The following is a 12,349-nucleotide window of genomic DNA, read 5'->3' as shown; positions in this document are numbered from 1 at the left end:
TGATGGCGAGGGGAAGAAACTGGACGCCATGGGACGACGAGTCATCTCGTCTGCGGCGGCGACAATTAAGGCAGCCAACGCCCTAGCGATTGTGGCCCGCTACGACAGATAGTTGTGGTACTAGATCGCTCCCCTGCTGGACTTCCTACCGGACGACAAGAAGGCGCAGGCCCTGGAGATCCTGCAGGAAGGTGAGGTGGTGTCGGACCACGCCATAACGGTGGCCACGGACATCGCTGACACCGGGTTCCGCCAGTTGGGCAACAATGTTTGCCTGCGACTGCGGGGATGGCTCAAGGCAACAGATTTCCGCCAGGACGTGCAAACCAGAGTTTTGGACATGCCATTCGACGGGAACAACCTGTTTGGGAAAACAGTGGATGAGTCACTTCAGGCCATCAAGGCCGACACAGAGACGGCTCGGGCCTTGGGAGTTTTGCAGCAACGACGGCCGCCCTTTCGGAACTCCGGAGGCAAGCAAGGTGCCTCCAAAGGATTCGGCAGTGGCTCGTCTATGTACCGCCAGACAGCCCGTTCCTCGTCGCAAGAGGCCTACAGAGGGCGCGGCAAGTCAGGAGGATCTCCTTGCCGTCGCCAGGGCGGCAAGGCCTCTGCCAAGCAGGACTGAAGTGGCCGTGGCGTCGGGCCCCTACCTGAGCACCCCGGTGGGAGGCCGGCTGGCGAAATTGGTCAGCGTGTGGGAGTCCATCTCCACCGACCATTGGGTGCTGGATGCCCTGGCCCACGGGCACACTTTCGAATTTCTAAAGAAGTGCCCCCGCATTCCTCCCGTGGCCAGGAAGGAAAAGCACATCCCGCAACTGCAGTTAGAGGTAAGAGCGATGCTCAAGAAGGGTGCCATCGAGCTCGTACCGAAGAGGCTCTGGGGCTCCGGAGTATACTCAAGATACTTCCTCGTCAGAAAGAAGACAGGCGGTTGGCTACATCAAGGCCCAGACGTTCCGGATGGTCACCCTCCAGCACATGCTGGGACAGCTGGAGGAAGGCGACTTCCTACCGTCGCTGGACTTGGAGGATGCTTACTTCCACATCCCCATTCTAAAAGGACACCGAAAGTTTCTCAGATTCGTAGTTCAAGGACGGCACTACCAATTCAAGGCCCTGCCATTCGAATAGAAGTCAGCGCCCAGGGTATTTACCAAGTGCCTGGCACCATTGGCGACGCGGCTGCGCCTGCAGGGGATCCACGTTTACCCCTACCTGGACGATTGGCTCATCCGAGCAAGGACAAGGGAGCTTGCCGTCGAGCACACAGAAAAGACCGTCAAACTGCTCACGGATCTGGGATGCTCCATCAACTTCCCCAAATCCCACCTGGTTCCGTCACAGGTCGCACTGTTTCTGGGAGCAAAGCTTGATACTGTGACACAATTGGCTTCTCTGTCGGAAGAAAGGACGAAGGCCATTCTGGGCAAGGTGCAGCGCCTGCTGGCCACGAATGTGGCCAGGGTGAGGTCCATCAAGTCCCTTCTCGGCATGATGTCCTCTTGCATCTACCTGGTGCACCTATGCAGGCTGCGGATGCGCCCTCTACAAGAGTTCCTCGACGCCTGTTGGATGCAAGTGGCGGGCAGCTTCGAAGACAAGATCCCGCTCAACGAGGTCTTTCACCAAGCTATTCGGTGGTGGGGCACCAGCGCGCATCTCGCGTCGGGCACAGACTTTCAGACCCCAGCACACCAGGAGACTATGATGACGGATGCCTCCCTGGAGATCTTCACGCAAGAGGCCTTTGGCTCCCGGAGGAGAGGTCACTCCACATCAACATCCGGGAGCTCCGAGCAGTGTTCTGGGCTCTCAGGTCGTTTCTCCCATCCCTCAAGGGCAAGGTGGTGAGGATCTTCACCGACAACACCACCACGATGTTCTACATCCGGAAGCAGGGAGGAACCAGGTCCCCGGCCCTATCCAAGGAGTCCCAGGATCTGTGGCATTGGGCCATTGCCCAGGGGATGTTTCTGGTGCCCTTCCACCTAGCAGGGATTAAGAACACCATCGCTGATTTGCTCAGCAGGCTGCTGCGCTCGTGCCACGAGTGGGAACTGCATTAGGACCAAGTGGATTGGCTTTTCCGACGATGGGGAAAACCCCAGACCGACCTGTTCGCGACGGCAACAAACTCCAAGTGCCAGATGTTCACCAGCAGGTTTCCCCAGCCGAGGAGCATGGGCAATACTTTCTCGTTCCCCTGGGACAGCCTGTTCCTGTATGCGTTCCCTCCGTTGCCGTTGCTACTGCGACTCGTCAACCAACTCAAGAGATCCCGGTGCAGGATGATCCTCGTCACACCGGCATGGCCGAGGCAGATCTGGTTCCTGGACCTTCTGGATTTGTCAGCGTTACCCCCAGTCAAGCTACCGACGGACGCAGATCTTCTCTCCAGAGAAGGAGGCGCCATTTTCCATCACGACCCGGGGTCGCTGAACTTGCAGGCCTGGCTCCTGCAACACTAGAGTTTGGAGGGTACGATATCCCAGCAGACTGCAAGGAGGTACTTGCAAAGGCCAGGGCGTCCTCAACTCTCAAGTGCCTTGGACACAAATGGAAGAGGTTCTCTGTCTGGTGTCGTGCACAGAAGATTAACCCTCTGCGAATTATGGCCCCTCAAGTGCTGCCGTACCTGCTGTCGCTAGCCAGGGCAGGGCTGGCTCATGCCTCCATCACAATACATCTAGCAGCGATCTCCCGCTACACCAGAAGTACGGGACGATCATCTATGTGGTCTCATCACCTGGTGAAGGAGTTTATGAAGGGACTGTTCTGTTCATTCCCACCGGTGAAGGCTCCGGCCCCGGCATGGGAGCTCAACGTGGTGCTGACCAGGCTCATGGGGGCGCCCTTCGAGCCTATGCATTCGGCACCATTGAAGTTCCTGTCGTGGAAAACAGCATTTCTTGTGGCCATCACCTCCGCACGACGAGTGGGAGAGATCCAGGCCCTATCCTGCAAGCCTCCATACTTGACTTTTCACGAGAAGAGGGTGGTGCTGAGGGCGCACCCCTCCTTCATGCCCAAGGTACCGTCGGACTTCCATCTCAACGAGCCCTTGGTGTTACCAGTTTTCTTCCCGTCACCTTCGTCGCCGGCCGAAAGGACTTTGCACTCGCTGGATGTAGCTAGTGCGCTGAAGTTCTACGTGGACCGCAAAGAGTTTTCGGAAGACATCACAACTGTTTGTGAACTTTGGACCTGTGAATAAAGGGAAGGCCCTCTCGAAGGCTTCCATTTCCAGATATCTCTCCGGCTGCATCATGCACTGTCACCGGTTGGCAAACCGACTGCTGCCCGGCCGTACGAGAGCCCATTCGACCAGAGCGATCGCTGCTACCACGGCGTTCTTGTCTGGTGTACCCCTGCTGGACATCTGCAGGGCTGCTACATGGAGGTCGACGCACACCTTCACGAGATTCTACTGCATCGACCGGGATTCCAGGGAGGAGTCCAGAGTCGGCCAAGCAGTGCTGCGCAACCTGTTCGCCTGAAGGTGGGCCTGGTAAGGAGGTAAGCAATGCTTAATGTTGAGTTTATGTAATGCTTAATGTTGAGCCTTGCCACCTCCCGTGGTTGTGCATGTGTCTACTGCTATGTATTCTTATATTCATGAGCATGTGAATCATCCATGCCAGACCCCATGCTGGAGAAGGAACAAGTTACTTACCTGTAACTGTTGTTCTCCAGCATGGGTCTGGCATGGATTCACATGCAAACCCTCCCTCCTTCCCCTCTGCGGATCTTCACTTGGTAGATTACGTGCTACCAAATCTGAGGATGGCTGCCAGGGGAGGGGCTTATGGAGAGGGCAGTCATTGGCTGGGGGCAGTATGACCCAGAGACCAGTGATTGGTTACTACTAAGAAAGACAGATCAGAAACTGATACTGATTTTTTGTTTACCGAGGATTCCCAGCCTGACGACAGGGAATATTCATGAGCATGTGAATCCATGCCAGACCCCATGCTGGAGAACAACAGTTACAGGTAAGTAACTTGTTCCTTCTCTCCTCGCCACCCTCTCGATTCCTGCCGCCTTTCTCCTTCTCTTGAACTGCTGCGCCTGATTAGCTGCCTCGTCGTGCTCGCCTTTCTCACCTTGCTCATCCTGCGCTCTCTTGCTCCACCTTTTATCCTTGTGGGGAAGAGGTTCAGAAAGTGACGATCAGAGGGACGGGATTTGCAAAGTTTGTGGGGCAAACGGGAATAGCTGGGATTGTGAAATAAACTGGGGGGATGGTGGGAACGGTAGTATTTGATCTTAGCTGGTTGGGAGCGTGGGAAATAATAATCAGAGGGATGTGAAAAAGAAGGATCGAGAGTATTTGGGTACGTAATAGAAAGACAGGGATTTTGGGAGATGTAGTTTCCCACGACACTGGGTGTTGGGTTCTTACAGGGTTTGGGAAAGACAGATGCTTTATAGGCTTTGGCCACAGAAGATTTATCGGGAGGAGGGGGTTTAGAATTGGAATATCCTACAAAGGTCTTAAGGGTATCATCCTCCTCTTCTTCTTCCCCGGTAGTAACCACGTCTCCCCTGGGGTATTTCTCCAAACACAACCCCGGGTTCCCCTACACATGTGACCCGCCCTCGCTCGTCCAACCCCCCGGTTGCGATCTGAGAGCGTCAGCCCTTCCCTGGCCACCTGAATACGGGATTCTCAAGGTTTTGCTGGGAGAATACCCTAAGGTTTCACACACTTATAGCTTGAATCCCTGGGCTGTTACCATCCCGTGAAGCCCACCTGAGGGGTTTTATTTCCTAAATAACAGCCTTGTGGACTGGTATGTCCATTTGTTTTGCATGCAGTGTTTTATTCCATGTACGCACCTTAAAAAACAAATCAAATATTTCCTTTGCACCTCCTCAGTAATCTTTTGCAATTGGTTCTAGGCTTTTTGCTCTATTCCTGTTATGATTTTCCCCCTCCTGCAGCACTCCGTTTCCCTTCAGTGGTTGTGTTTTTCCCTGAATTATTATCCCATTCTCCCAGATAAGTTTCCTTTTGCCCCAGTGTTTTTGTACTGTCCCAGGTCTTCTTACTCCCTAATAAGCCCTGTTGCAAGAATATTTTGACATGTATGTCAACACCTCCCCCTGCTAATGTTTGCCCCCCGTATATTTATTCCAGGTTTTGTCCTTTTTTACTGTCACTTTTTTGCCTCTTACTGTTACTGAATAACATCCCTCCCAGGCTACTGACTTCTCATTCGAAATCTCAACATTACCCTCTGCACGCTTCCCTTTGGCTCAGTCTTTCCTTTCTTTCCAGAAATGACCTGTTCTTTTTTTTACAGACCAAATGCTTCATCTGCGGCATTGGCAGTGACTATTTCGACACAACGCCGCATGGTTTTGAGACACACACCTTGGAAGAACACAATTTGGCCAATTACATGTGAGTACTTAATGATGGGGAACGGGGGCAGTGATGGTCCTATCAGAATCCCCAGGTCAGAGTAAGAATCATATTAAAAACATCACCCAACGGTTATACGGAATACAGAACACAGTGCATATATGAGCTTGAAACCAGATTACAAGAAGAACGCTGATTGATTAACTATTGGCTACTTGATCTCCGTCAGGGACCTACTATGATATATGGCTACAGTTCGTACTGTGTGGCTGTGTTATTTGTTGATTTTCTGTGAGTTATTTTCCATTGTATCTCTATGTAGCTACTCTTACACAGGAGATTTTCTTTATAAAGGTGTTCTTTGATCCCCTTTACTGCTCTGTAATTTCTCAGTGCCCACTTTTAAGCCATCTAGTTTCTGCAGAAGTATGTTATATGATTGCCAGTTGACTGCTCTTTGATGTCTATGCACTTGACTGCTCTGTGATATCCCTACATGAATTTGGAAGCTGTTTGAAGTGCTTGTTTGACCTTCTCTTTTGGCTTATTGGCAGCGATAGAAGTGTGCCAAAAAAAGTAGAGGAACTGTGACTCCGGCAGGGGATGGGGTAGGTGGGAGGCGAGTAATGTGAAACACATGTTTCAAGGGATTGTGGATGGATCAAGTTGACAGCCAAGTGGGTGGAACAAGCAAAAGAAGATCCTTTGTAATGTTTTAAATTAGTTTCTCTCAGTTGGCCAGTCAGGTGGAACATTTATATATGGCCTTGTGAAATCAAATCGCCTCTACTTACTAATCTTAGCTATGCTGGAACAGCTGCTGTTTCAACGGGGGCCGCCACTAGAATAATATGTGCTGTCATGAGTAGAATGTTCTAATTTATTGCAAAGCCTGGATCCCAAGACAGAAAATCATTTATCTCCTCTGGTCTGACAACAGTCAGAGGGATGAACAGTGTGTGGTTCTGAAGTATCCCACAGGAGTGCATTGTAGTAGTCCAAGTGACTGGTCACTAAGGCTCCTACTAGAACTGCACACGTGTCCAGTGGCATGAAGGAGTGAATCCCATGCAGTAACCGGAAGTTCAAATAAAATCATGTGGAAATGGCCTGGACCTTAATCAACTGTAACATCTTATCCTTTAAGCTGAGATACCAACTAGACAAGTTTTACAAGAAGAACCACCTCCTTCTTCCGATAGTTAAAACGAAGCCAGATAGAGTTCATTCCGGCTGAGATGTCATTCACGCTTTGTGAATGTACGGTGAAGCAGATTTCAGTTTAGCTGTAACTGTTGTAGGGTGGTAATATCAAGAGGTAAAATGGTTGTTAAAAGTAGTGGAATTGTTAACAGTAAAAATAAAAGAAGTGGTACTCTGCTCCTGCGCACCTCAGGCACTGTTTCTTGGTGTGTTTGTATTACAGTATTTCTATGATTATCCTTTATGTGCAGTCATTCCGCTACTGCCTCCCCTGTAATTACCCCACTCTGTTCAGAGCCCCCCCTCTAACATGCCTACTTCCTGTGTGCGATACACATCTGTACACTGGTCACGCAATGGAGATCTGTACATTTTGCTGATAGACTGACATTTTGAGATTGGTGCAGAAGTCTTGCTAGTGTTGACCCAACTTCCTGACAATCTGCCCATTTTGTTTCCTCTCTTAGGTTCTTCTTGATGTACCTCATTAACAAGGATGAGACAGAGCACACTGGACAGGTAATGCAAAAAGTGCGACAACATTTTGCAAGAAAGTCTTTCATACCACAGGCCACACAGAAGGCAGAAGCAGAAATAGCTTGTCTGAAATAGACACAGAGCTCTGGCCATATGCTGTTTTGTCGTCCAACACGAGGATTCAGCTTAACCCTCACTCTTGATACAGAGGCTCAGCACAAACCAAAAGGGCACTTGCATGTGGTGTGCCACAGGCCTCTTCTCTGAGCCACCGTTCTTTCTATATCTAAATGTATCTGAGGTTATTGACTTGGTCATCATCACCATTCGAATGTATGCTAATAACAAGGGCCAGGCAGGAGTTGTAGAACCAACTCATTTTCCTCTCCACAAGAAGTGAATTATTGTCTGCTGAAGCTTTTTGTCAGAGCATTGGATGGCCCTGATCGGGACCACAACCAAAGTCATGGTGGTGTGTCCAGCCACTCCTGCTAAACCACTGACCTTTCCACTCCCATGGCCCTCCACAGAGAGGGTCATAAACCATGCCTCTAGAACCAGTACGAAATATTGGTTTGATGATGGAGTTTGCTGTCAGGTTCCACGTTCAACATCTGGTTAAATTCTGTCTCCTATCCTTGCTGAGAAGCTTTGCTCGTCATCCAGATATAGAATAGGGGACCGCCCTAGATCGGGCAATGATTCTGCTCACCTAGGTTTCAGGAATGCTAACTGCATAGGCCTTCTAATAGTAACTATAAAATGCTGCTAGCAGGTATAGTGATTTTTAGTCCTCAAGCCTTGCAATCATAACCCCTTCCCTGCTTACAGTGCCTGCCACACTGCCTGTACAACAACAAGTGTGTTTTAAAATATTGAGTCTCATCTATTCTACAAACCATACTACACATCTAGAAAGCTTAGTACCATCCTTAGCAAATACACTCAGACTTGTGCTACCCAGATTGAACCATCAGAACTTTGGACTGAACCTTTGCAGCAAGAGGGACTCTGTAACAGATAGCCTTACCTTTCAAACATTGGCATATTGGCAGCCATAACCAATTTAGGATGACCCTTAGGACCCATCTTTTCTAGGAAGCTTAAATTCCTTCTCTTCACAGTCTGCTGCTTAGGCTCCCCTGGTTTATTAGAAGGAGAAATAGAAACTTGCTCTGTAAGCGCGGTTTTGGGGTTGTGCTGCTTAAATGCTTTAAAATCACTTGCATATTAATTAAGTCACACTATCTTACTGGCTTGCGAGGGGATTCTTCCAGCGTATTCCTGAAAGCAAGAATGGAAAAGTGGTGACAAGGGAATAGGCCATTGAGAAATGTCTGCTTCAATTTTCGTATACTGTTCTGGAATGAACTACCCGGCCTAAACCTCTGCCCCAAACCTTTGCAAGAATCATCAGGACCCCAACCACTACATAGCACATCCCAAGGATTCATTCACCAGCTTCTAATGAAAAATGGATATGCCAAATAATTAGTAAAGTGAGCACATTTAAACCCTACAGTGAGGTTTAGCACGTCAATCACCCATCCTTTGATAGAGACCCATTAACCTTTTTGCCTTGTTTCATAGGAATCCTATGTCTGGAAGATGTACCAGGAACGCTGTTGGGACTTCTTCCCTGCTGGTGACTGCTTCCGAAAGCAATATGAGGATCAGTTGGGCTAAGGATCCACCCAGCCCAGCTTGGAGTAGGATATCGCACAACCACGATGGCTTGGCTATCACTACTAGGACTTCTTCATGCCACGCAACTTCGGCTTTCTACCTGATCATATTGTTCGAGGTAGACCACCTGCTCCCCATCCTCTCTCTGTGTGAGGGGATTCTTCCAGCGTATTCCCGAAAGCAATAATGGAAAAGCGGTGACGAGGGAATAGGCCATTGAGAAATGTCTGCTTCAATTTTCGTATACTGTTATGGAATGAACTACCCAGCCTAAACCTCTGCCACAAACCTTTGCGAGAATCGTCAGGACCCCAACCACTACATAATACTCAAAACCATGCCTGGTCAGCAACAGCCTTTGCCTGCATACAAGTGAAGCGACTTTACAACCAAAACTTTAATCAGCAATGGAAACAAAGTCCTTTTAATTATGGCAAAATAAGAACATTGTGTGTTTGGGATAGGATGCTACAAACAGGTATACATATGGAGACACTAGAAACTTTGTACAATATGAACAACACGTGTTCCTTGAACAGTGCATATAATTTATGATATTTAAGGAAGAAAAAAAACATTGGACTTCATTCATGTAAGGGGACTGTCCTCGAACAAAGGTATAGACCAGGAGAAGTCAGCAGCAGGAAAGAGACGTTTCCTTTGAAGTTGAATCAGATGCCTGTTCACTTATTGTTCTATGTGCTATTGACTAGGATAGACCATCTTCCTTCTCCCACAAAACCCTCTCACCCTGACAGACATGCCATCTGATGAAATGCACCGTTGTTCCTTTTGTGTGTTTCAGAGGGGTGGGAAATAAGTGCCTTTTACATTGTTGTGGGAGCATAAGATTATCTGCTGCATCTCCATAAAGAGCAGACCTGTCTTATCACTGTATATGTGCATTTGTAAAATATAGATCACACAGGGTTGTATTCTTTAATGTTTGTGCAATGAGTGCTCTCTGGTTGTGAAAAGAATTTCAGACCCAGGCCGAGGCAGGTCCAGGGAGATTGGAGCTCTGCTCTGTCTTTTCACCAAGCAGTAGAGGCAACTGCCTTTGTGTAGATAACTTGCCTGGCTGTGTCCTTCAGCCCTACTGTAAGAGGTTCCTTAACTTATTTATTTGAGGTCTTATTTTGTGTTGGAAGTACAGACGAAGGATTTTAGGAGAGCGTAGAGAGCTTCTGCCTTGCACTGATGAGCTGTATTGGCTCCATAGGCCAGATGTCGCCACCACCAATGGCAGCCAACATTAAGCTGGTTACCATAAGCAACCCAATCTTTTGTCTATTTCCACCATAGCAACCAAACCTTTTCTCCTATAGCTGCCACTACCGTAGCTCTGCTGAAATCAGTTTGACTCAGCCTAAAGCAAGGGTATAACCCATTATTGTTCTCTACTAAACTGCTCAAATGTAAACGTGCTGATGCTGTAGGACTATTTACACAGCACAGGCGAGCTTCAGTATTGGGTTTAACCTGCCACCGTGGAATTACAAAAGCAGCATTTTTACCTTCAACATTGGCTTTGGTTGGAATGCTGTTCGAAAGTTGGCTTGTTCCAATCTTGGGATGCTACCCATTGCATGCTGCCTCATGCTTGTAGTGGGCAAGGATTGAAGCTTTATGGAACTGTGATATAATTGAAATCAGAACTGGAACCAGCAATCTCCTTAATCTGTTGAGAAATTAATATATACCCAGTCAAAATGTCTACCACGATCCAATTCATAGTTCTAAAAAGAACTCTTGGAATTCAACGTTTGGTTTCGCTGTAATCCATGTTCTATACGGCATGGTAAGACCTTGGGAGCTAGGATCTAATACAGAAAAACAGATTGGAGGTTAATTAAGTCTGAAAATCAACGCACGCTACCCTCATGGGGTGGTTGGTTGTGGGGTCCCAGAGGCTTTCCACTGTTTCTTAAAAAACATTGTGTGAAAGTTTAGCAGTCATGGGTCGTAAGGTGTGAAACTAGTGATGAACGTTACAGCGTGCGAGAAGTAACAGTGTAGAGGTACAGAATATTAGGGGAGAGAAGTGATGCACAATCCAGTTGAGAGCCTTAAATGAAAGTCACTGGTTGGACGCATCAGGAAACCTGGTTGGCTATTTTGCCAAGAGACAATGGTGTACTTACTGTATGTGTCACTGCATTTATCATTTCTGCCTCTTTTCTGAACAATCAAATCAACTCTCCTTTGCTTGTTATATTTTCTTGTAAAATAAAAAAACGATGTTTTTGCTGCAGATTCATATGTATCTAATGTGTGCCTTTCCTCCCAAAGAGCAGAAGGGGGTTTGTGTCGGGTAAGAGGAAATGTTGCCAGAATACAGCCAGAAACAACATGCTTCTACAGTCACACATTTGCAATAATGTTTCTCTGTTAACAGGTGCAACTTTTGGATTGGTTTAAAAAACATTTATTATGTAGTTCATGCACATCACTGCTGGTCGCTGCATTATGTATGGGTTTATATGGTATAGTCAGACTCCAAATCCTTGCTTGTGTCAACCCCTGTCCGGTCCATGCTTTTTCAAACAATTAGAAATGTCTCAGAGAACATTTGTCTCTTTTCTGTTGTGTAAAAATGCGTTTTTGTAGGTTTTAATTTACATATTTTTCTTTTTTGTTGTCGAGGAGAAAGAAAATAGAGCAGGGCCCAGACAGAGATGACTGTCATCAATTTATGTTGCCAGCTCTTACTCAGGGCATGAGTGCACCTCTCTTCAGACTGAACATCCACCCAGTAGTTACCTATCAGAGATGGTTAGTTCAGCTCAATTTTCCAAAGTGCTGAGATTTCCTTCAGCTCTTTGGGCAGAGTTGGACAATGTTCTGCACCTTTCAAGATCAGGCGTCTTTCTATTGCTACCCCATTCAAAAAGAACACCAGAATGAGGATGTTCCCTGCAGATTAGTTGAAGAAGCGCCCAAGATGATCCACTTCTTGCAGAGAATCAAGGGACGAGACGGTCCAGTATCCTGACGTATTAAGAGGCAGGTACAGCCCTAGCTTGGCCAAAAGTCCTGGTGCCATGCTTGTCCTGGTGCCATGCTGTAGCAGATCATGTCAAATGTTGGGCAGGTGGTGGTCGTATTTGGGTTTCAGAAGCCTCCGGGTGTCTGGTAGTGGAGATAAGTTGCTGCTGGTCAACTGAGGGAGATGCTGCAGCTGTGAAAAACAGAAGAGAGACACATGTTATACTGTGGACTTGTGATAGTGGAGGGTTGTGCCCAAGATGGTTGAATGAGTGGGGGGTGGGTGTGTTCTGCCAAGTAAGTGGTGGGTGGTGCAAAGGCAAGAAAGGATGAAATGTTGGCCATGCCAAATAGATGGGTATGAAGGTGGGTGGTGCTAAGCAGTGGACTACTGGGTTGGGTGGGATGTGCCATGCAAACCTTTAATGAGGTGAGTACTTGCATGTAGAGGATGAGTAAGCTTTACCCAGCAGTTTTCGAAAAGTGGGCGCAGTCAAGTAGAAGAGCATAGAGGATCAGTGGGATTTGCAAACCATAGAGGGTACAGTAGGACCTTAGGCTCTAGAACGGGATCAGTGATGCCAAATAGGATACTATGGAGGATAGTTGATTGTGTAAGGT

General features: G+C 47.9%; 2 protein-coding genes across 9 annotated transcripts in view; one reads left to right on the top strand and one right to left on the bottom strand.

Annotated features, from left to right (window-relative positions):
* Window positions 1-10,994, top strand: part of RYR1 (ryanodine receptor 1) — a 946,449-nt gene extending 935,455 nt beyond the window's left edge. For all 8 annotated transcript variants that reach the window (XM_069644325.1, XM_069644324.1, XM_069644319.1 and 5 more), the window contains 3 exons: window positions 5,313-5,413; window positions 7,045-7,096; window positions 8,645-10,994. In XM_069644325.1, the coding sequence (XP_069500426.1) occupies window positions 5,313-5,413; window positions 7,045-7,096; window positions 8,645-8,740 (249 nt within the window). In that variant the 3' untranslated portion in view covers window positions 8,741-10,994. The remainder of the gene's footprint in view (window positions 1-5,312; window positions 5,414-7,044; window positions 7,097-8,644) is intronic.
* The window catches only part of LOC138566722 (cyclin-dependent kinase-like 1), a 274,738-nt gene continuing 271,511 nt past the window's right edge, over window positions 9,123-12,349 (bottom strand). The window contains exon 10 of the mRNA XM_069644326.1: window positions 9,123-11,921. Coding sequence (XP_069500427.1) covers window positions 11,820-11,921 — 102 coding nt within the window. The 3' untranslated portion in view covers window positions 9,123-11,819. The remainder of the gene's footprint in view (window positions 11,922-12,349) is intronic.

The sequence above is a fragment of the Ambystoma mexicanum genome, chromosome 2p (genome assembly GCF_040938575.1).
Source record: "Ambystoma mexicanum isolate Mex_15411 chromosome 2p, UKY_AmexF1_1, whole genome shotgun sequence".
Taxonomy (NCBI): Eukaryota; Metazoa; Chordata; class Amphibia; order Caudata; family Ambystomatidae; genus Ambystoma; species Ambystoma mexicanum.
This window is presented reverse-complemented; position numbering and strand designations above follow the sequence as displayed.